This window comes from Phaenicophaeus curvirostris, chromosome 15, assembly GCF_032191515.1.
Source record: "Phaenicophaeus curvirostris isolate KB17595 chromosome 15, BPBGC_Pcur_1.0, whole genome shotgun sequence".
In the NCBI taxonomy this organism is placed as follows: Eukaryota; Metazoa; Chordata; class Aves; order Cuculiformes; family Cuculidae; genus Phaenicophaeus; species Phaenicophaeus curvirostris.
In genome coordinates, this window is record NC_091406.1 from 9,283,051 (window position 1) to 9,306,681 (window position 23,631).

Below are 23,631 nucleotides of genomic sequence, written 5' to 3' on the forward strand. Positions count from 1 at the left end.
ACAGCTCTGAGAGGCAGAGGAGTCAGAGCACAGGCCTCTCCTGCTGTCTATTACAGCATGCTTCTAAATCACTTCCTGTGCTCTCTGGCAGCCTCTCTTGGCTGATCTGTAGCAGAGGTGGAGCTGCATGCTTCACTAGATCGCTGACTGAGATAAAGCAGTGGGGTTTTTAGCCCTGCTTCAGTAATTCTCTTTATAGGAACCTGTTAGGACTCGTAATTTGACTTGGAAAACACTTTGTCAGTGAGCCTGTGGGAATGAATTTTGTGGCTCATCCCATCGTCTTTGTTTCCAAACATAACAGCCCCAAGCGGTTGTAGCCAGGATAACGTAATGTGACACAGGGGTCTGGTCTACATCTCTAGGAAGGTGACTGGAGAAATTAACTTTTCAGAATCGCTCAGTAGAAGTACAGAGGCTACTGCATTACTGTAAGAGAGTAGATAGTCCCACTAGGCAATGGTATTGGGTTTTTAGCTTTCTCTTTCCAAGAGGTTTATTAGGAATTAATTACTTAACCTGTGTTGGTGCAAAGGTATCAGATTAAATGTGCTCCTGCAGATATCAGTCCCTGGGTGTAATGCTTTCTTTCGGTTTCCCTTTTCTAAGGATATGTTCGGTATCTTCTCTGCAGACTTTTCTTCTTGAATTCTCACCCCACTGACAACTCGTTATATGCTCCTGAGTAACTTTTCTGGTCCTAGAAATGCTCCATAATTGAAATCTCATAATGTATCTAAATGTTAGTGCCGGTGTGGCTGCAGTAGAGGGAATCAGATGTTTCTTGCTTGCATAAATGTCCAGGTTTGCATCCCTGGAAACCAAGATCTGATGCAGAGCTGAGACTATTTGGCTGCTTTGCTGCCAGGCTCCATAAAGCTTTTTAATCTACTGAGATGAGATTTTGTTGGTGTGTGTGGTTTTGGTTTGTTTTTTTTTTTTTAAAGCAAAAGTGTCAGAAATTGGAGTTGTTCCTCCTGCCTCGGAATTGGTTTTTATTTTAGGAGCAGTTGTGAAGCTTTTAATTTGCTGTTGTGCAGCCAAAAATAGCACACATAAATAAGAAACAAATTTCTTGCTGGCTTTGGGTGTTACCTGAGGTTCCTGTCCACTGTGGAGAGTGCTTTTTGTTCTTTGCTAAAGGTACAGTTAAAGCTTAGAGACTTCTAGTTAAAGGACATCTTAAATCTGAGTACGCTTTAGATTTGTGTGTATCTCATGTTTGTACCAAAGTGAGCTGAAGAGAGGGAAGATTGAATTGTGCCTTGAGTTCAGTAGGTGCAGGGAGAATTAAGAAAAAGCAAAGCAAACGTGTCTGCTAGGATACTTCGAGGAAAATGTTTGTGTAAGGAGACTTGTTAGTTGTTGCTTTTCATTTCTGTGCTGGGGTGTATACCATACGTGTTCCCCTTTACAGGCTGTTACGTTCAGGATGTGCTGGGATGCCAGGACATCTGGTTCCTGGGAGACCTGTGCTTGCAGGGGTGTTTTTGCTGTCCTGGGAATGCACAAGGATTTTTATTAGGCTCAGCAGGAGCGCGGGATACTTGGCCAGGAACAGTATTTCCTGTGTCCACTAGGCACGGTCTCTGGGAATCCATGTGATTGCCTTAAAGATGCAAAAGGCAGCATTATCGCTCTGTTCTGCGCCTTGCGCACCTTAATTTCACTTTTACCTTGGTGGTTACCCACTCAAATTTTTTTCCTCTGTTTTTCTTTTTTTGTCTCCTTAAACTCTAAGGTTCCCCAAAGGTTTATGGCTAAATGGGAAGTCAGTGTTGGACAAGCAGAAGACATTCTTCTCGGTGGGCCAGAGGATCAAAAGTGCAGCCAGAACTTCAGCGAACTGGACAGTGAGAAGAAAGTACAGTCAGAATATTATGCCAATGGCCCTGGAGCGGAAAGGGACAGGCAGCTGAATGGCTGTTTTAAATCCTTGGCGTTTGACTCGAGACACTCAGCCAGTGAAAAAGGAAAATTGCACATTAAACCACATGTGAAAAAGAGCTCCGACAGCAGAAAAAGGACCAGAGTAAAAAAGAGAGGTGCAAGAGGGGAAGCATCTAGGGGAGAAATCAGAGAAAAAACGCCAGACGGCATAGTTAGAAACATGATTGTTGGGGACCTACCAGATAAACACGCATCTCATGAACTTCGCCGGATTGCCAACAGCATAACAGGATCCAGTAGCACCAGGGAAAACCATTTGCTTTCCTCCTTTGGAGAAAGACGTTTTGAAAAGGCACCTTTGAAACCGAACTATGAGAATCGTAAAAGTGTTGCTCTGAAGAATGTGCTCCAAGCAGATTTGTTTTCCAGTGCATCTTTGGAGAGAGAGAAGAGCTCCCTGGGCATTTTGTGTAGTTCCAAATTACAAATACACTATTCTGCGTCTGATGCTGGTATTGAGAAAAAGCAAACTGAATCGGATTCATCCTCTTCCCTCTCAGATGGTGGGAACAGTGATGTAGATACCATGGACCAAAGTTCAGAAAGAGCGTCTAGTGCTCTTGAAGTTAGTGATTCTTCAGATAAAGTGGAGAAGGAGTTTCCTATGACGTCAAGTGGAAACATTAAGCTTTCCATGTATCTTTCTCAGAAGAGCAATAGAAGGGCCAGGAAGAAATCATACAGAGATCGCAAACCTCTGGGAGGTTCAGTAACCAGCAGACTTGATGCTGGATTTGCAGATCGTAGTCTTGAAGTAGGCTTCTCTGATGCTGAGATGTCATTGACGGCTCTTCAGTGCTCTTCAGATGTGAGAAATGACAATCTTGCCCTAGCAAACAAGCACACTACTTCCCAAAGTGTTTCCAAGGACAGCTCCTGGCCTGCTGTTTCAAATCAAGCAATCTTGAAGCCGAAAAGCGTGAAGTTGCCTCGAATCAGGAGTATAAAATGCAAACATAAAGAAAAAGTTGCTGGGTTGAAGCCTTCTCCTGCAGAAGAGGAGGGTGGAGTGAACCGCTGCTCTTCTGATACCAAAGGTTTCTCTGGCCTTCAGAGAGATTCTCTTCAGAGAAGCGGAAAAGTTGGTGGTCAGAAACTGTTAAACAACACGCATGAGAAACCCAGGGATTCTGCTGAAATAGAAACAGCTGTGGTGAAACACGTCTTGTCAGAGCTGAAGGAGCTGTCCTGTCGGTCCATGAACGATGATGCTGGTGACTCTGCCGCTCCAAAGGCCACAGTACCCTTGCTTTTCTCTTCTGCCTCTGGTCACGGTCGTTTGCCTATCGAGCCGGACTACAAATTCAGCACTTTGTTAATGATGTTGAAGGATATGCATGACAGTAAGACGAAAGAGCAGCAACTGATGACTGGTCAAAATATTGTCCCACTTCGAAATACCAACTCAGCTGATGGTGCTGGAAGTAATTCTGCAAGTGGTCTGAAGTCCTTGTCTATTGTAGGTCCCCCATGTAAAATAGAAAAAAATGGAGATTGTGTCCAGGAAACGGTAAATCCAAACTCCACTATAAGCAACTCCTCCTTGTCACGCAATCCTCCAACCAAGTTGACGGGGATTGGTACTGGTAAAAGGGAGCCTGCGAGTGCTGCCGTTTCTGGGACAAATGGCGCAAATTGTGTGCCCAAACGCAACTGTTCAAAATCTAAGCAGTCATCAAAGCTTGGAGATAAAACAGTTTCAAACAGAAAGGACTTAAAACCAGGAGGGCCAAGTAAGTTGCTAAGTCGGTTATCCAGAGATTCAGGAGAACATGCATTCTGCGTTCACGGTTCGGTTACCAGTCCTCTAGGTAATGAGGCAGAAGATACTGAGAGCAAAGTGTGTGTTGATTTAACAGAACATTCAACTGATGAAGACTCTGCCTGTTTATCTGATGACAATTTAGATCGTATTGGAAGGAGACCTGAAGCTGGTAGAAATATTGAGAGCTGCACTTCTGCTGAAAATGGGGAGAGTCCAGACTTGGATTCAGAGGCAAATAGTGAGGGTTCTCTTGGTGATGAGTCTAATGATCTAAATCACGTAGCACCCAAAAAGCGATGGCAGCGTTTTAACCAAAGCAGTGCTAGATCTAATAAGCACATCAGTAGATCTAGGGAACAAGGAAACTTGGAGAGTGCCTTTGGCCTGAATTCTCGTGGCTTTTCACGGAAGGGAAATGAGTGCTTGGGACGTAGGCATTCCCCTCATTCCAAGGTGCTTGAGGGAGACCTGACAGATAAGGACTATAAGAATCATGTAGACTTAGTTGAGAAACGTTTGAATGTATGTAGTAAGCCAAACAACAGTGTGATGGACTCAGAAACAAAGCTTGGCAACTTTGCTCCCCAGTCTGAATTCTCTGCACAAGGTAAGGGAGCTGGACTTGCGCCAGAGCGTATATTTGTATGCATTTTATACTTTTTCATTTAAAGCATAAGTTGTGGAACCTGGGGCTGTTTGACAACATGGAGACATATGTCTGAGCCGAAGAAAGTGTGCTATGTTGGGTTTGGGCTCTCTGTAAGCATGGAGAACAAAGAAGGCAGAGTGATTGTGGGATTTTGCTTAGATTTTTTTACCAGAAAGTTCAAAAACATTACATATCATTAGTTCTTCCACAGTGAAAGGTAAAATAAGCATCCCTCCAAGCTTGGGATTTTGTTTTTTAAATTTACATCCTCATAATGTGTTCCATAGAGCCACTTGCTTGGTGTCAGCTGGATAGATCAGTGCTAGAGAGTTGTGGGGCAGTCGAGGCTCTGCTGTGTGAGCGTTTCAGCCTGCCAGAGGGAGCACGTTCCTCATTTGTGCTAAGATGCACCCAGGCTCTCGTGGCTTCATGGTGGTTTTGTGGCTGAAGCATCCCTGTATGTTGCTACGTGTGATGATGATGTAAGTCTGCTGAGGGAGCTAGAAAAGAAGAGCTGCTGAGGGGTAGTGAGTCAAGAGGAGAGAAGTGGCAGAGGAAGGCAGCAGGCTCCCAGTCAGGTGGCATTGGTGGAAGGGAATGCAGAGCTGTCCTGATAGGGATGCAGTGGGGGCCTGGGTTTGGGTTTCCTTGTAAAAGTGATAGATCAGCAAGGGCAGTGTAATCTAATTCCCCTGCCCTAACTAGCATGTGAGCCTGGAAGCTCACCTGAAGTTTTTCATTATAAAATGTGCTGTAGGGAGGCACCAGAGCCTGTCTGGACTGCTGTAATGTCCCCAGTGTACTGGTGGTAGGGAGTAAACCTCCAGTGCTGTAAGAAGCCCAGTCATGGAAACCAGTCTTCCTTTTATATCAGGCAAGACCAATTACTTAGAAAGTAGAGAGAATGATGCTGGAAGTTAGACTAACAGCAGTTTATGGAAGAGAAGGAGTTTCCTGTGCTTGCTGGTGCTTTGAGAAGACATGGCTAACCCTTGTCCGCAGCAGGCAGAGTATTGGGCGTAAGAAACCACAACAGATCACAGTCACAGCTGCATGAATTCTTCCACACTGAAACTGTTTGAAGTCTTCATCATAGTTGAATGGCTGCATTTGACATGTTTTTGCTACAAACTTTGTGGTGCAATGTAGAGCAAATAAGGCGGAAGTGGAGATTGGTGGGATTTGCTGACATAAAACATTTTCACATGTAATAATTTTGTCAGGTGTGTGATTTGCCAGTGCCAGTCAGACTGCATTTGGGATTCTTGTACAAGATTTGCTTTGGGGAAAAAATTACAGTTAAGGCAGCCTGTCTGGCAGCGAGTTGTGCTCTGCTGTGTGGCTTTGGGGCTCTAAAGAGTTGCACAATGCGGATATTCAGCCTATAACTGGTTGTGTGTTGGGATGTGTATTTCACCCAGACACTTGTGCAAAGCGTTAATAGAGGCTGAAAATAGCTGTGTTTGAAAAGGTTGTTCCTTTCTTCTCTTTTGGCCAAGTTTGATGTTTCATGCTTGTTAAACCACAAAGCCGCAATAAAGTTGAGTGATCTTGTCCAACATCCCTGTTCTGAAGTGTTGCACTGGAATGCTTTGTTATAAAATGTTTCCGTTTTAAAGAAGAAAAAGCCACCTCTTACACATGAAAAGAAGCAAAGAGAGTATTTACTGTTTGTTCCTAAACAAACAAAGGAGACCTCAAATTTTTTCTAAGAGAAGCCTTTTGGCAATGTTATTAAATAATTTTGAAAATTAATAAGGGGGGGAAGTCAGAGGCATTCTGGGAAGTGAGAAAAAGACAGGACAGCGTCATTTTGCTTTTGCATCTTGCTGGGAACAGGTGAGAGAGAGCTTTGAGGTTCTCTTTTGGAGCTTGCCATGTGGTAGGATGCTGTGAGGCACTATAGCATGGATAGTGAGGTTTGTATCGGAGGAAATACCTGTTACCCGGGTTTCCCTTGCGATGGTGTAGCATTGTGAAAACAAAGACATCTGAGCCCTGAAGAACTTGCAGTTGCTGTTCACTCCCTGATCTCATTGTGGAATCTATTGTTGGGAAGCAAAGGCAATAAATGGGCTTGCAGTAGCAGATGGGGAATACACAGCTCTTGTAGCATATACAGAAAGCAGCCAGGGAGGAGGGGAAGGGAAGGAGCGAGGCATGCGTGTTACTAGTGGAACCAGTGACTGGACCACTTCACTGGAAAGCAGCATTTTTGCATGCCTCTACACTAAAGCCAGAGCAGTTTGGGTTAATGGCAGGAATAGCATGATGAGTGTGGGTTGTTAATAAACTCAGTACTACTGCCAGGTTAGAGGTAGTTTGTCTAGGGAGATGTTGAGTGAAATTCCAGGGGCCTCTCAGTCAGATATTGAATGGCTTTTGATTTCTTATCTGAACTGGTTGAGATCCCATAGGTTCTTAAAAATCCCACCTGCCACGTCAGGATTATGGAAAATAAGAAGTTTGAAAATGATAAGGCTGTATCAAAGAGAAAGAAGTGTCAGGGCCCTTAACACATGGAGCCTCTTGAAGAGAAGGCAGAAGCACCTGTTACCTACAGATCATGAGGAGAATTTTGTCTTGTGATCATCTCAGAAACACAATCTTGAAGCTACTTTCCTTTTTCTTAGTACATTCAGAGAGGAAACGCCTTAGAAAGCCAAGTAAACGGCTTCTGGAATATGCAGAAGAATATGATCACTTATTTGCACCCAAGAAAAAATCAAAGAAGAGCCAGGAGCAATTGCCAAAGGTGGGTGGAGGCTAATGTGCTTTTCATGGTTGTGACTCTGGGGCTCTGGTCTGTGTGCTTTCAATGTGCTCTAGCTGGACGAGTGTTCTTGCTGTGTGCAGTGCTGTGCAGGATGAATGTTTTCACCAACATGTTTTGCTGTGCCAGGCAAATTCCGTGGCGAGGTCTGAGTTTGGAGGAAGTCTTCCTACACAAGGCAGTCCTGACAGAGGTACCCAGCAGAAGCCAAGTCCTTTGGTTTCAACTCCATCTTCAACCAAAGAGTCCCCTCCTGTCCTTGAAGCAGAGTGCTCCTTCTCGGAACTGGGATCCCATTCCACTGATCCCACTGATCAACTTCTAGAAGGACCTGCAGATTTTCCGGAGCTGGTGCTGTCTTCCTCAGATGTTTCTGAAGTTGCTGCTTCTCCAGATGCAGAAGAGAGATTCCTGAAATCAGGTGAGAGGTTGTGAGATTCTGCTTCTGTAAGCAGGTGTGTCACAAGTTCAGTGGCAATTGTTGCTTGGGTCAGAGTGAAAGCCTTAGTAGCTGTTGGATGTCCTGGTTTGGTTTTGCTTTGTTTCATTTAGTGACTGTTACTGTTGCTGGCAAGGGAGAGAGGGTGGGTGTGGCGGGTGACCCAGTGAGCTGGATGACTACACTTAGGCTTTTATGATGTGTGTGTGATCGTCCTCCTTAGGTCCTGGCACAGAATGCCCTTTGGTCCAGATTAATAACGTCACAGCTCCTTCTCTTGAGCTCCTGGGATGACCTTTTGCCTTCCTGGTGAGCTCAGGGAACTGTAGCACAGAAATCTCTGGAAAAACTTTTTCTTAGAGGTTCTAAGCATCTGTAGAAATTGTCAGAGACTTGTACTAGCAGCAAGCCAGCCCTTAGCTTTCAGTAAGGCATGATATACAAGGAGCAAGTGCAGTCCGATGGGCTTGTCCCTTTTCCATGGAGTCAGTATCCTGGTCTACTTTGCAGTGCATTCATTCTCTGGTAGTGTCTAAAGACTTGCCCAGGGTTAAAGCCCTGGTGTTTTGGCTGTGCTAACTCAGAGTGAATGCTGTTTCTGTCCTCAAGGGCCTGCAGTCAAAAAAAATTAGGCAGAATAGGCAGAGCGGTTACCAGGGGGTCAATTAACCTGTTCTCTTGGAGAGCAGAGGGACTGCTTGTGGGTGGCAGGTGGAAATGGAAGGTTGGAGAGGATTAGAGATAAAGCTGGGAATGTGAACCTGAAGTTGGAGAACAGTACAGAGGGCAGCAGTTGGAGCAAATGTCCAGTTCTCAGAAGGCTCTTGCCCCTCTTGAGACAGCTCCCCTCTTACTGAAGCAAGCAGAGCCCAAACCGTGGGCAGAGGCTTGCCGTGAGAAGGATGCCGTGTTCTCTATCCCTTAGGTGTCTGATGGATAAGCCGTGCAGGCAGAGGTGTGTGTTACAGAGGACACAGCCAAGGCTGGAAAAGCGAGACGGTGCCCGGGGTAGGATAGGTAGCAGGCTGTTTCTCTGAAGTGTCTTGCACTCATAGCATCATGATTTCCTGGTCCTTTTAAGCTTATACTGTTGCCAATTAGTGTGGATCAGCCCAAACTGGCAACTTGTTACCTCCCAAGTGCCAGAAAAACTTTGAGTGGGAAATGGTGCCAGTTACAGCCAAGTTTGTTTGGGGTGTCTTTTCCCAGGTAATTTTAACCAGGATTGTGTCCTTTAGCCTGTTTACTGCACACAGCATGAATGCTGGTGGGAGTGGGTGTGTTTGTCGGTGGTAGGACTGGCTCACACTGGATCAAAGGGATTGGGAAATTATGGTTGGAATTGCGCTGCCAGGATGTGTTACCTGCTGGCACTGACTTCATGGTTTCTCTTCTGTGGGTGGGTGTTTGTATCACACATTGAGGTGTGTATGAGGGTCATGGCAGACTTGAGGTCTGTTTTTGTGGAAGTTGTGCAGAAACAGGTAATTGGTGTTTCTGCCGCAGGAGCTTATGATCCCAAAGAGAGGGTGAAGCCAATTGTTTTGAACTGGTGGCTGGTATTTGCTCAGCGGTCTTAGTCTGATTAAAGAAAGGAAAAGCCCGGTTTGTCTGATTTCAAGAGTTTCATTGCAGGAAACTTGGAAAGCAAGCGTCAAAGGAAGCCCACTAAAAAGCTTTTGGAATCCAATGATTTGGACACTGCCTTTATGCCAAAGAAGGAGGAGTGGACTCCCCCAAAGAAGGTACTTTCCTTCCAGTTCTTCTGAAAACAAGGTAGAAAATGAGCCTAGACAGCAGACTCTGCTGAATGGGAGAGAGTGAGGAGGGTTGGATTTTCATGTTGGCTGTAGGCCAGGAGCAAAGGTTCACCCTTCCCAAAGGTGCTGGTTGCTGTGTTATGATGATGAAATCTGCTGAATACAGATGTGTTCCCTCCCTGCTTGTAGTGGTGATTGGGTTGTTTTGGCTGTAAAATCTCCATTCTTCATTATTTATATAGAAAAGGAGTCATCTGGACGCTGGCTGGGAAGGTGTGAGTAGAAATGTTCTGCACAGAGGCTTTCTGTGGCTGTTATATTGCAGTGCAGCTTGAGCTTGAACATAAGGCTTTGTCCTTTTCCATCAGATTTCCTCTGAGCGGCATTTCCTTTGTTGCCTTCTCAAGGAGCTGGTGAATAGTACGTAAGTGCAGTGCTTGTAGCAGGATGGAGACTTGTATTGTATCACATGTACAATATGTGGTGCATATTTTTGAAGAAAGTACTAAATACTTGATACTCTGCTAAATACTCAATATTCACTTACATGGTTTTGAAAAAAGCAACTTGTAAAAATTATTTCAGGTGGAGTACTCTGCACAAAACTTGTTGCCTCTTGTTTGTAAGGTTGATTGGTGACAGTTTTCCTCCTTCCCTTTTTGTCACTCTGTGACACAGTCTTAATACAGCTATCATGGTTGCAGTAATGCAGAAGCCAGTGTATTTCAGTCTTAAGCTCAGTAAAAGTGTAAAGACGGAGGAGAGTCTCTATTCCCAGCAGCTCACAGGGTGTAAGCAGCCTTCTTGAGAGAACTTGGGACACAGCGGGTGATGCTGGTGAGCAGAAGACACAGCAGAGTCAGCATTCCTCCCTGCCCAGAGACTGAATTTTCCATGCATATCTGTCACACGCACAAAACAAATATTTTCTTGTAAAGTCTCTAATTACTGATGAATTTGTGACCTGAGCTGTAAGGTACATGGTACAGTCATTCATAAAGGCTCAGAGTGGCTGGGGAACGTGCATCTCTGATCTGCATGTGGTGACTTGGCTCTGTTGTGTATTTGCAGGGCACTGGCCCTTCTGAGAGTGACAGCTCTGAGCTCTACTCACCAGCCCACTTTTCGGAGCTGGGAGAAGGTAAGTGGAGGTTGGGCTGTGAGGGTAGACTGGTGCCATATGGATCAGTGCTTGTGTGTGTGAGGGCTTGTGTCCTGAACTCAGAGGGTTCTTGCCTCAGCTGAGGCAGTGGCAGGGGAAATAGATACTGAGATTATTTACATAGGGTACTGTTATGTCTTTGGTTTCCTGTGGGAGATGGAGGTGGTGGGTTCTTCTTTCCATGAGTGGATAGGTGTTCACTTCTCATTCATAGTCTGGGTGCCTGAAGGGAACTCGTCAGCACAGGTCCTGTACCAATACATGGTCTTTTGCCTGATGATGCGCTGTAACCAGACTTGATGGTGGCTGCCCTGTCCCACAGACAGTCGTGCAATTGCATTGTGCTCCCTCCCCATCTGCCTTTATATCATGTTGGTATCGACACGGCGGAGTTTCTGTTGCAGTGCAGGGGAAGGAGGTAGTTACCAGCATTTGTTTAGCTATGTAAGCTTTGTGTTGGTAGTGTTTCTTTTCTTCTGCTGGGGAGCTGTCTCAGGAAAGTGCATGAGATTTATTGTTCAGCAGCAAAAGAAGTTTAAACCACTGTGAATCTGTGGTGTTGCTGCAGGACAGGGAGCAGATGGCTGGAAGCTTGTACTGCCCCCGCCCTCACACCCTCAAGGACAGTAGGACCCAGGCTGAAGTTCTCAGAAAGGGTGTAGGATTTGCTGGTGGTATGTGTAACAAGGGAATTATTTCTGCATTTTCCTCAAATGGTCTTTCTGTTGCATCCTAGCTTCTGAAAAACTCTTGGAGAAGCAGCGGAAGCGGAAGAGACAGCGCCATACCTCTGCTGCAGTGCATTCCAAGAAGGAGAGAAATGAAGAGGGGCTGGGGGAGACTCTAAACTCTGAGGTACTGTTGGATCTTCCTACGTGCTGTCATCTGTATAAGCTGTCTGCTGCTTCCCTGGGCACTTTGCAGAGCCTTGGCCAGGTCATCTGGCTGGCCTGTCAGTGGGGAGTTTGTCCCGCTGATGTAGTTGCATGAGCTGGGGTTGAAGCTGAAGGCTCTTGATTTAGTAGTGATTTTGTGATGACTGCTTAAGTTGGGCTTGTTTTTTACTACTGTTTATAGCTACTCAGCTAATTCTTCAGGAGGGAGGCTGTTCTGGCCTCATGGGACCAGGTCTTGCCTGGCATCTTGCTTTGCACCTCAAATGTTATTCTCTGGTGGTGGGAAACTCACCCTTTTACACGCCAGTACAAAGCACTAGGCTGTGGACTTCAGCCTCTTCTTCCATTTTTCCCTGCACGCCAGGGTGAGCTGAGAGCCATGTTGGTGGGGATTCAGGGGACTGTCTGTGACCGCTCACAGGAACCTCTGATTACATTCTGCCATCCAGCAGAAATAATTGGGGCAACTCCATTTTACTGTATCCTAGCAGAGCCAGCATACAATTGTCTCTGACAAGCACGTTTTGCCTTTTAGGAATGAGCCAGGTATCACCAAGTGTAGGGGAAGCAAGACTTTTCCTGGGAGAGGTGGGACACCTCTGGGCCTCTCACCATCGCTTCTGCCAGTGGCCCAGGTTCAGCAGCAGGCTGTTCTGTCAGGATAGTCAGTATGTATTTCAGGAGCTAATTATAGACATATATTGTTATATTTGTTGTTGTTATACAGCTTCCAGGAGAGCACAAACTTCACAACGCTTATCTGAGCAGTGCCAGCCACCCTGCTGCTGCTGCTTTTTGAAAAGGACTTTTCTGATGGGGGGATAAAGTAGGGTAAAATACCCCTGGGCCGTGCAAGGCTTCTCTACTGGTGTTAGTGCTCTTCCTGAAGCGTGTTCATCTGGAGTTATGTTTCAAAGAAGCCTGTACAAATATCTGCCAGTGGTGGAGGATAGTTAACACTGTCTGCTGTTGGGTACCTGCTAAGAGGCTGGATCAGCTCTGAGCCAGCAAATTGTCTGTGAATCACTCATAGGGAAGAAAAGAGAGAGGCAGTTCAGAGCAGCAAAGGAGCTAGGCCGTAGCTCTGAAGGCCGTAGCTCTGAATCCTGCACCCACCGTTCATGGCAGAGGAAGCCCAGGGAGTCTTAACTGCCGCCAGCCTTAGAAGTCTGTGTTGGGTACCTAAAATCAATTATGGTAAAACATGCCAAAAAAAAAAAAAGCCAATGCTTGGCTCCTTTTGCCAGCATCCGTTTCTCCGTGTTTGTGTCTCTTGAGCCTCTGCATTCACCCTGTGGTGTAGGTGAGCGCATGCGTACTGGTGAGCACTGGAGTACTGTGGAGATGCAATTGTGTTTTCACGTGGAATTCAGACCATGCTGGTCCCTACGTGACTTTCCACACAGCGGGGAAGGAACTCCACTTTGTGCTGAACAGTGCTAGAAGAAATAGACTGTCTGATGATACAGCACAGTGAAGACTTGAATCCAGCTGCTTTCAGAGAAAAAAGAGGGCAGAGGAAAGCTTATCTGCCTGGCCTGAGCTAAGCAGCTTCCTCTCTCCTTGCCTGTCTGTGGAGCCAGGAGTGCAAGTTCACAACATCAGGGAAGCAAGAGACTGAGAGAAGGGGATGGAAAATGCTGTTGAAATGGTTGTCAAGGTTATAAGCCAAGGTCAGGCTGTGCCAAAGAACAGGCCAGGCTTTTGAGGATGCGCCAGATGCGGCAGCAGAGATAGCTCTGGAAGAAGACCCGAGATGAGAGACCTGCCCTCTGTAGGAGGTATGTGGCTTTGCAGTGCTCATGCTGGGTTAGAGGAAGGAAGGGGAACAGCTGACAGGTTCTTTTGAGTGATGGCCTTGAATGGAGATTTCTTTCTACCTCTTCACAAAGCCAAAGTATCTGGCATTGCCCATCCTGCCTAGCTGGGATATTCCCTTCCCTATGCAGTTCTGGGAGCATTGATTAAAGTAAGGCTAAGATCCTGGGGTGCAAAACATTCAGACTGGCCAGCTGTTTGCAGAGCCAAATAGGATAAGTTTAGGTTGAAAGAGCAGGACGGGAGCATGCTGTGCCACACTGGGTGGTGTGGAGTCAGTTGATAAGGTAACATTGCTACCAGCAAATGCTTTCAGGTCAGAAGATGAAAGAATCCTAGCAGATATGGTACAAAGTGGCCAGAAGGATGGAAATATGAGCCAGTTCTATAGCCCTTGTACCTCTTTGTGTAGCGAATCTGAGCGAGTGTGTGTGTATGAGTGTGTGTGTGTGTCCCCTTCCAGAACAGTATCTTGAAACCTTAACGACAGCAGGAAGCCAGTGCCACTGCCCACAGGACGGGTGGTGCTTGCTTACCAGCACCCTGCCCCTCCCGACAGGGGCCTCAATGACCATGAGAGGGGCTGAGCTGACTTTGTGTCTGTAGCAGTGGGGCCCCAGCGTAACCAGAAGCTATTGCTGACCTTGTGTGCCCATACCAGTAGCTGATTAACCCTGCTCTTGTTCTTCGTTACAGTGACCCCTGCAACCCTGAGGTCACTGCTGAGCTGAGCAGAAGAGGGAGCACCTATATAGGAATAAAAGGACCTGAGCTGTAACCAGTCCTTGGAGCACTGGTCGCTGGTGCTGCTCCTGGAGCATTCCTGGAGACAAAACGAGTGCTTGGCCTGGAGGGCTGCAATAGTTGCTAGCAGAAATGCAGCTGCAGGAGCAGAAATATCATAACATTTAGCTTGAGAAGATGCTATTGCCTGTAGAGGCAAAGGCGGCTGCTGTCTTCTTCCATGGTCTTTGAACCAATGCCATAGAGACCTTCCCCTTCCTTCTGCCAGGGCTGTGTGTTAGGGTGGCAGCAGCTTACGTGCTCCTTATCAGTATTTCCACAGGCTGCATCACTGCCAGCCTTCCAGCAAGATTGTGATGATAGTCTGTAAGGCTGTACACAGTATGGTATGTTGGACTGGCAGTAGTTTGTAGCTGGGACTTCACTTTATTTTGTACTTAATAAAGGCAACTTATACCATTCATCTTTGTATTGTGTGTTTTAATATACTGCCAGTGCGCTTGTGCATCTTTTCTCCACAGAACTCACATGGCTTTCAAATATCCCCACATACAAGCATGCTTCTGCGTTCAGGCAATGAAGGAGAAAAAACAAACCAAAAAACAGGCACTGGAAGCATTGTTATCTGACCAGAATACCAGCTCCATGTTCTTACAACTTTAAACTTTGAGAGATCTTTGTTTTGCCCAGACTGATAATGCCTTCAGAGGGCGTTTGGTTCACCTTGCAAGCTGTAGTAGCACCACAGTTCAGACTGATGCTCTCCCCTAGAGGAGGTGGTGCAAAGCTCCCTTGTGACATCTAGGTGGACACCTGGCACCAGTGGGCTTGAAGGTACCATAGTGATGGCTACAGCTCCTGCCAGCAGTTTGAATTCCTCACAGGCTCTTCCATATGTACAGTTTGTGTCTGGGCATATGTGGAGTGACCTGAGGCTGAGCTGGCAGCTGCACAGAGATTGCTCAGCTAACTGTAGTGAGTAGGGATATTGACAAATGGCAATCTTCTTAAAATGTTCTTGCTCAAATCACTTGGCTAAAGGCATCGCTTTGGTGCAGCATCTATCTGTTAAGATGTACTTGCTCTGGAGTGGCACCTGGGGCTGATGAGATCACTGAAGTGTTGCCTAGACTGTACCAGAAAGGCCTGGAAGCTGCTGGGATGGCATTCCATAGCTCTTCGTTTCCTGTCCTGCAAAAGTTGAAGGCAGTGCTGCCGTGTGCAGGTCCAGGACAGCAGTGACTTGTGGTAGAAACAGGAGTCTCTAGGTTTCCTGCTGCTCTCCTTTCCTTGACAAGGTCCCATGGGCACAGCAGAAGGTGTCCTTCCACCCTGAGAAGCCTTTTGGTGGGATCCTTGACTTGGTCTGTGAGGGTATGGTTCGGTGTTTATTATTTGAAACCCACCTTCTCAGCAGGATGCTCTTTCACCAGTAGCTGCTACAGTCACTCTAACATGTTACGGTCAGTGCTGTGATGCTTGTACAGGACCGATGCTGATGGAAGATTCTCCATCCCAGGCGTGATGGTGGGGTAAATGCCTTGCGTTGTTCATGTTGGTGTGGGCTTGGCTGGCCCGTATTGATGCAAGCCCTGAGTACCCACATGCCTTTATTTTACATGGATTAGGACAAGCTGAGACAAGTAGGGGAAAAAGGTCTGGCTTGTTTGCTGGGTGACAGCTGCGATAAAGATCATTTGAAGTTTTTCATTTGTATTTCCAGTGCAAGCAGACACTGGCATGCAGGGTGTTTCAAACTATTCCAGCCTACTTGATTTGTTTCTGTGCAGGGCAATACCTCTCTTCCTCAGGCATGACTCCTTCCTCAGAGAGGGGTTGTGCACGGGAAGGTAATTGTGTTGAGTGTAATTTTTAATGATCTAGTAAGTAAGAGTTCTTTCTTTTAAGTCTTTTGGTGTAACAGTGTGGGGTGGGGGGTATTTTCTGTAGGGTGGTTAACGCACACAAACCAACTGCCAGACCTGTTATGTACTCAATGGCTGACTTTGTATTTCCAAGTCAGGACAGAAACTGCTGACAGCCCTGATTCTGGATTTCTTTTTAAAGGGGGAGACATCGGTTCATGGGACTGCTGCAAGCCCCAAAGAGGCTAATGAAGAGAGGTCAGAGAACGACCACGGAGTGCCTTCTTCCAAAAGGATACAGGGGGAGCGTGGAGGAGGAGCAGCTCTCAAGGAGAACGTCTGTCAGGTAATGTCCTTGGAGAAACCTCTTTGAAACTTTTAACACCGTAAAGTATTTTTGTTTATTTTCTGAACACCCTAGTGCCCCAGATGAGCCTAGGTAGCCTCAAGGTGCTTATTGTAGAATTAAGCAGCTTTTTCTGCTCTGAATTGAGTCTTTCCTCTTCTGCTAAAGCTCACAAATACTAGGGAGACATGGCTGATGCAGGATTCATTCATTTTAGTTGATGCATGGTAGCAGGGACTGGATGGCAAATGGTAGTACAACGCACAAACCACCTGAAGTTACTGACACAAGGAAACTTTTTTTCGGCTGGTGTCTCTGCTGGCAGGTTGTTGCTGTCTGGGATGAGTTGGGGAAGGAGGTTGCTCAGAGCTGACGTTGTGCTTCTTTCTCTGCAGATCTGTGAGAAGCCAGGGGAGCTGTTGCTGTGTGAGGCGCAGTGCTGTGGTGCTTTCCACCTGCAGTGCCTTGGGCTCTCCGAGATGCCAAAGGGCAAATTCATCTGCAATGAGTGTTCCACAGGTACGGCCACATTTGTGAGCCCAGTGCAGAAGGACAGGGTGCTTGCTGCCTGCATCTGGTATGCCTGCAGTGGGCCTGCTAACCAGCTCTCAGTCCTCTTAGTTATTGCTTTGATATTTGGTGTGGGTTGCCTGGTTGAATGTCCAGGATTTGATGGGAAAGAGAAGGGGAGATTCTTATCTGGGGCTAGGGAGAGAGGGGAGGATGAGTCTGAAGTGGTCTGGAAAGGCAGGAATGCCTAAGTAGGGTTGTCAATTTTTGGTTTTCTTCTTCTTTTCCCCCTGGCCTGAAGTCACAGCTATAATAATCTTTTTTTTCAATCTGGGGTTTTATTGCAGCTGCAGGCAAAAGCAGCCTGCTGCAAAGTCCTGTGTGCTGGGATAGCTACAGCAGGCTGGGAAGCTGTGCTGGACACGGCCTAGCGTGACTTCTGTTAACGCCTGCTGCTTTTTCTCCAGGTGTTCATACCTGCTTTGTGTGCAAGAGCTGCGGGGAAGACGTGAAACGGTGCTTGCTGCCCCTCTGTGGGAAATATTACCATGAAGCGTGCATTCAGAAGTACCCACCCACAGTCATGCAGAACAAGGGCTTCCGATGCTCCCTGCACATCTGCATGACTTGTCATGCTGCTAACCCAGCAAACATCTCTGCATCTAAAGGTACTGAAACCTTCTGTTGTGGTCCAGGGAGTGCAGTCAGAAGCTTTTTCATTGTTACACGGTTACCTGGTCCGTCGGTTGTTGATTTTCTGTCCTTGCCACGGTGTTTGCTGTAGTTTCCTGAGGAATAGCTTCTCCCAGGGGAGTTGAAGGGGTGGTGTCCGTCTCCGAGGTGGCTGCTCATCAGCACTCCTGATGGTCAGACTTGGCAACTGAAATGTTCTCTTCTGCCCAGGCACTGGGATGTCTGCACGTCCAGCCGTTCTTTTGCCTCCCTGGGGTTTTGAAGAAGTGCCTAGAGCTGTGTGGGCGCTCACATTTCTCCTACGCACTTTTCCCTGTGGCAGTGCTGCAGACGGTGCCCCTTAGCAGCGCTGGCTATCAACGCAACGGCATAGAGAGCAGTGTACTAAAAAATACTGTCTTGTTCTAGTTCTCCTCTTTCTATAATACAAACCCTTGTCTTGTAGTAGTGATGCCCTTGGGCTAAGCTACTCAGGCAATCATTGAGCTGTTTGCACCAATACCTTGACCTTTATCTCACATGATTAAACTTAAAACTTTCATGTGATTGCCTTGTACGTTTGCTTCTAAAGCTGCCTTCCTTTAGATCCTTGGTATCTTAACATGAGTGGCAATAAGACCAGCTCTGTTTTTATCCTTACAGTCTGTGTTAAAGTTGTCTGGTTTTCCTGCTTATCAGAGTTTGTTTAAAAGGCAACACTAAGGCCTAAAGCCCACACCTGACCACTTCCCTACTGAATGTACATTGTGTTCCTCCGGCTGCTGCTTCCCTGTGGTTAGATATACCCCTTTTCTCCCACCTCTTCTCCCTATTCACAGTCTTCTGTGAGGAACTGAAAACAGGCTTTGAGAAACCTTGGCTAAATTAGGTCTGTAGGCAATTCTGAATTCTCTGTTCTGGAATTTCAGGGTAAAATCTGATAAAGTGCAGAAGCAAGTGCTGATGTTTTCAGAAGCTACGTGGATTGGTTTCGTTATGTGCAGCTAAGCACTTGGAAATCTTTCTCTGTAATTACTGTCTGAGCTGGTATTACTAATTATTTGTGTATGATAGAAAGCAGTCCCAGTCTATGAACTCTTGAACTGTTGCTGCACAGCGTGCAGGATGTTTTTCATTTCTAAATAGTGCCATTCTGTATATTTTACATACAAATATGTTTTTATATATAACAATACTATAATATATATAATTTGATAGGAATCCAGTGAGTATGTAATGGATGGCCTATAAAAAGTAAATGTCGATTTCCATTTCCTAAGATTGCTTATTACGAGTTTAGGTTTCAGTAGAGACTGGTTTTGGGAGGAAACAAAATATCCATCTCCTTTAGAGGTTCACTGCGTTCCCAACATGTTCTGGTGTTAGGTCGCTTGATGCGCTGTGTGCGATGTCCGGTTGCGTATCACTCCAATGACTTCTGCCTCGCTGCTGGGTCCGTGGTCCTCGCCTCCAACAGCATCATCTGCCCCAATCACTTCACTGCACGGAGGGGATGCCGCAACCACGAGCACGTCAATGTCAGCTGGTGCTTTGTCTGCTCAGAAGGTGAGACAATCTATTCTGGGTCCCCTGTCACCAAGGAATGCCCTGACAAGAAGTCATTAGAGCAGGCAGAAGCTTTGCCTGTCCAGAGTGTGCAAGTGAGAACTACGGAGAACAAGTTGCCTTCCTGTCCATCTCCATTTAAGTCCAGCTGCAGACTAGGACTTCTTCTGCATCCTTAGAAGGGCTCTGCTGGCATCATGAGTAGGGCACAACTTTTGCAAAAGCTTTACAGAAGAGCATCGTGCCCTTTTTGCAGCTGGGTCTGTCTGGAAGGGTGGAGTTCAGGGCTTTTCTGCACAGTGACTGTTATAAATTCATCCTCCTTTTCTTTGCAGGGGGCAGCCTTTTATGCTGTGAGTCATGCCCAGCTGCGTTTCACCGTGAGTGTCTAAACATTGAGATGCCAGAAGGAAGCTGGTATTGTAATGATTGCAAGGCAGGCAAAAAGCCACACTACAAGGAAGTAGTCTGGGTGAAAGTTGGGCGCTACAGGTAGGTGAAGGTAGAAGATACTTGTCCCCATCCCTTCTTCTTGCAGTGCTCATGCTTCACTGAGGTGTGAAGCTGCTGCTCCTCTCTGCAGGGTAAAGTGCAGCAGCCTCTCGCCTTTTTTGCATGCGCATAGCAGATGGTAAAATGTGTGCTTTCCTTCTCCAGTAGCCTCTTGTCTCCCCACCAGCCTTGCTGATAGCCCTCACATGCTTTTTCCCCCCACGTCTCCATGCAACAGCATGCTTCTGAGGCAGCTGGAAGTGAGGAAGTCAGATTTCATCTGCACTTCCCTGTGTTATAGGTGGTGGCCAGCTGAGATTTGCCATCCTAGGACAATTCCTGTCAACATCCAGAAAATGAAACATGACATCGGTGAGTTCCCTGTGCTGTTCTTCGGCTCCAAGGATTACCTGTGGACCCACCAGGCCCGCGTATTCCCTTACATGGAAGGTGATGTCAGCAGCAAAGACAAGATGGGGAAGGGCGTGGATGGCATATATAAGAAAGGTAACTTGTCTTCATCCAGGGAAGTACATGTTCTTTTTCTCTTCATTCCCATTTGGAGAAGTGGCATTCTGGTAACAGAGAAAAATATTGTCGTGGAGCTCGAGTGGAATGAAACTTGTAGAATGAGCTGCTGCTTATCTGTCATCCAGTGGACTTGGATTGTTCATTGGCCTGACTCGCAGAGAGGGAGAAGGGCGTGCACATCTTGACTGCTTCTCCAGCTATGACATAACCACTCTAAATCCGAGCGAGCTGCTGCTTTGTCGGCGTCTCTGTGTCTTACACAATTATTGTTTGTATATAAAAATGTGCTTGAGAGTTATGAACGCAGCTGCCTAACACCTCTGCACAAGAGTGGGCAAAGCTAGTTGACAGTTTGGATGCTTCATCACCCTCTGGCAGGTCCCTTACTGTAACTCCTCCCACTGCCCTGCTGGGTTGGCCTTTTCTTTACTCCATTCTGTGGAACCCGATGCTCTAAAGTACATGGCTAGGGAGGTCTCCTTGTGGAGCTGCAGGCACTGGGTGGACACTGGCAGCCCAGCTCCGTCTGAGAAGGAGGAGTTCTTCATCACACACCCTGTTCTTTCACTTAGCTCTTCAGGAAGCTGCAGTAAGATTTGAAGAGCTGAAGGCACAGAAAGAACTGAGACAGCTTCAGGAAGACAAAAAGAATGACAAGAAACCTCCTCCCTACAAGCACATCAAGGTGAGGGCAGGTGACGGGGACAGGGGTGGAAGAAAATTCTTGAGCTGTCAGTGCAGGTCATTTACAGGTATACAGAAACGTTCTGTTGTCAGGGCATCTGGATGTATCTTAAGGTTACTTTGGTCCTCTTGGCATCTTCAGCTGTTCTCCACGGAAAGGACTTGTGTATGTGCAGAGCTGTATGGAAGCTGGACCCTAGTAATAGAAGGGCTCCGTTGTACTGGTACAGGACTGAACATCTCTGTGCTGTTCCATGTCAGCTCTGAGGTCTGAAGGAAGTGTCTCTACCTTGGGGGCTCGGGGGAGGGCTGTTAATACGTAATATGCTCAAGTGCTGTGTGTTCCTGGTGGCGAGTTGAGCATCTTCAGTGGTGTGAGATAGACGACGGTCAGAGTGCAGTGGAGCAGAGCTGACTGCTTGTGGCCTGGTGCACGGGCAGGCCCTCTGTGCTCTGTCATAGGCTTGCCAGCCTAGTGCTCATAGTGACAGCTGAGAGCCGACAGCTTAAAGGTGGTGGATTCAAAAACCAGGGCTATAAGGAAACACTAAGGAAAAAGACCTGACGCTCCGAGACTGGAGAAGGTGCTGCTTCATGCAGAAAATGGTTTGGTGTTGGTGATAGGTGTGGTGTGCTGGGCCACATAGGCTGGGGTAGGCACAGTGGTGATGAGATGGGGCCACATGGCAGGGTCTTCCCCTCCAGAATTATGGAATGCACACTACACTAGGTGGTTGAAATGAGGGTACCTGCATCCTCCTCAGCTCTTTCCTCTTACCATGTACCTCTTGATATTGTGAGTCCAGAAGTACACATGTGCCTGTATTTGTGTCCTTCTGCCCCTTGCTGTAACAAACTCGCACTGCAGCCCATCACCTTGCAGGGCTGAGTATAGAAGTGACTATCAGGATAACCTATTGTTCTTAAGAGCTGACATTCTTTGTGTGTGTGTGTGTGTTCAAGGTGAACCGGCCGGTGGGCAAGGTGCAGATCTTCACTGCAGACCTGTCCGAGATACCACGTTGCAACTGCAAGCCAACAGATGAAAACCCATGTGGCCTGGACTCTGAATGCATCAATCGCATGTTGCTCTACGAATGCCACCCCATGGTCTGCCCTGCTGGGGAGCGCTGCCAGAACCAGTGCTTCTCCAAGAGGCAGTATCCTGAGGTACAAATTTTCCGCACACTGGCACGAGGCTGGGGCTTGCAAGCTAAAACAGACATCAGAAAGGTACGTACTCTTTTTAGGCATGTAATTTTCTTGTCCTTTCTCCCTTGCTCAGTGTTGGTCTCAGTGGATTAGAAAAATTACTATCTCCCATAATTTTAAGAAGACTTCTTGCTGTAGAATGCCATATGGGAAGGCAGTGGATGAATTTAACTTTTCCAGTCCTGACAAAAGTGTTTCGGCTCAGCTAACCAGAAAATGGTTTGCGTGTTGATGGGTAAGAATAATAATTGCTCGATCTGTCTGCGTGTGTGGACAGTGAGCTTTGTGAGCGCACCAGAGCACTGGCCTGAAGACAGTGCTCAGGAATTCCAGATGGGGAGCAGTGACTGTACTTCCCTCCTATTCTTGAATAGCCAGGCCTTTCCAGTACGGAAATCTTGTATCAGAAACTGAAACCAGGCCTTAGCTTTTACAGAAGGGTAATGTCTTGGAGATGGCTGTTGTTATTGCTGAAACTGGTATCTCCGGCTAAAACACTTGTATATATTTTTTTAGATCTAGAGAGTAGTAGTTCTGTGGACACACGTCTGTGCTGAATGAAGAAGGAAGACTGTTAAAGCAAAGAGAACCCCAAAGCTAAGAAAGGGTGAAGTGAAACAGAGGACAATTAGCAGAGTAGGAGAAGAATGTCTGAAAAAGGAGTAGGGACAACATGCTATGGAGGAGGGCTTGATAGCAGAAGGAAAAATGTGAGTCTATCCTGTTTAGGCTTTGCTGCCTGCTGTGATATAGGTTAAAGGATGTCTCTGCCCTTCCATGTGCCTGTTGTGTTTCACTTCCAGCAGACAGTCTGGAAACAGCAAAGCCTCAGTAGTTTAATGGAGGCACCCGAGAGCCCCAGTGGAGCCGAGCTGGAGTTGCCTCTGAAGACTGAAGTACAATCTCTGTGGTATTTCACTGCAGGGGAACTCCACCTGCGATAGGAGCAGGTGCCCTAGGTGCATCATGCTGCTCCATGTGGTTGGTCCCCAAGAGGGTATTGTTTCCAGCTGGAATGCAGTTATGCAGTGCTTCGAGCTTTGCTGCAAAGAATTACTCTTGTGGTTAACTTTATGCTGTCCTTGAATGCTAATTTTTCCCATAGCACAAAGAATAATCTGATGGCCATTGTTACTTTATTTAATTTAGTTCAAGTTATTTGTTGAGCATGTGAAACAGATGTCTGATTGAGGGCTTTTAGTGAAGAGTGTAGGTCAAACTGGCTGCACAGCACAGAAAAAGACGTTCATGAAAGGGTTTCCACAAAGGAAACAGGAACTAAGGTTTAGCACAAAGGTGAATGTCCCTCCCTTCTGGAGGGAATTTGTCTCATCTTACCAGCTTGTTTTCTTTCTGCCAGGGCGAATTTGTTAATGAGTATGTTGGGGAGCTAATTGATGAGGAGGAGTGCCGAGCCCGAATCCGCTATGCTCAGGAACATGACATCACCAATTTCTACATGTTGACACTGGATAAGGTATGTGGAAGGAATTTCTCTTGCTAGGATCCTGGACAGAAGTAAAAGGAAGCATCCAGTAGGGAAGGCTGGATAGTGGTCTTCTCCAGCATGTAAAAAGGTGCTAAGAGTTGCTGATGACCTGGTCTGCGTTTCAGCTGAAGAGAATGGACTTAACCTGCAGTAGAGAAGCTTCAGGCTGAATAGTGGGATTAGGGGAAAAGGCTGAATCAACTTCTTTGAAGTTTATTCAGAAGAGGTGAGGCAGTTGTCTTAGGATCATAGATCCTGCTTCAGCATAACGGTGAACTTAGTAACCTTGGGATCCTTCCCAGCAGCTG

The 23,631-nt window shown here is 46.7% G+C and overlaps 1 protein-coding gene across 3 annotated transcripts in view; it reads left to right on the forward strand.

Moving 5' to 3' along the window:
- Positions 1-23,631, forward strand: part of NSD1 (nuclear receptor binding SET domain protein 1) — a 61,764-nt gene that overhangs the window by 20,590 nt on the left and 17,543 nt on the right. For 2 of the 3 annotated variants that reach the window (XM_069869261.1, XM_069869263.1), the window contains exons 5-19: positions 1,742-4,322; positions 6,998-7,119; positions 7,267-7,558; positions 9,212-9,321; positions 10,408-10,477; positions 11,235-11,353; positions 16,024-16,167; positions 16,563-16,686; positions 17,145-17,345; positions 18,736-18,915; positions 19,251-19,407; positions 19,709-19,914; positions 20,511-20,623; positions 21,586-21,855; positions 23,195-23,311. In XM_069869261.1, coding sequence (XP_069725362.1) covers positions 1,742-4,322; positions 6,998-7,119; positions 7,267-7,558; positions 9,212-9,321; positions 10,408-10,477; positions 11,235-11,353; positions 16,024-16,167; positions 16,563-16,686; positions 17,145-17,345; positions 18,736-18,915; positions 19,251-19,407; positions 19,709-19,914; positions 20,511-20,623; positions 21,586-21,855; positions 23,195-23,311 — 4,806 coding nt within the window. The remainder of the gene's footprint in view (positions 1-1,741; positions 4,323-6,997; positions 7,120-7,266; positions 7,559-9,211; positions 9,322-10,407; positions 10,478-11,234; positions 11,354-16,023; positions 16,168-16,562; positions 16,687-17,144; positions 17,346-18,735; positions 18,916-19,250; positions 19,408-19,708; positions 19,915-20,510; positions 20,624-21,585; positions 21,856-23,194; positions 23,312-23,631) is intronic. The other variant, XM_069869262.1, reaches the window with a different exon arrangement.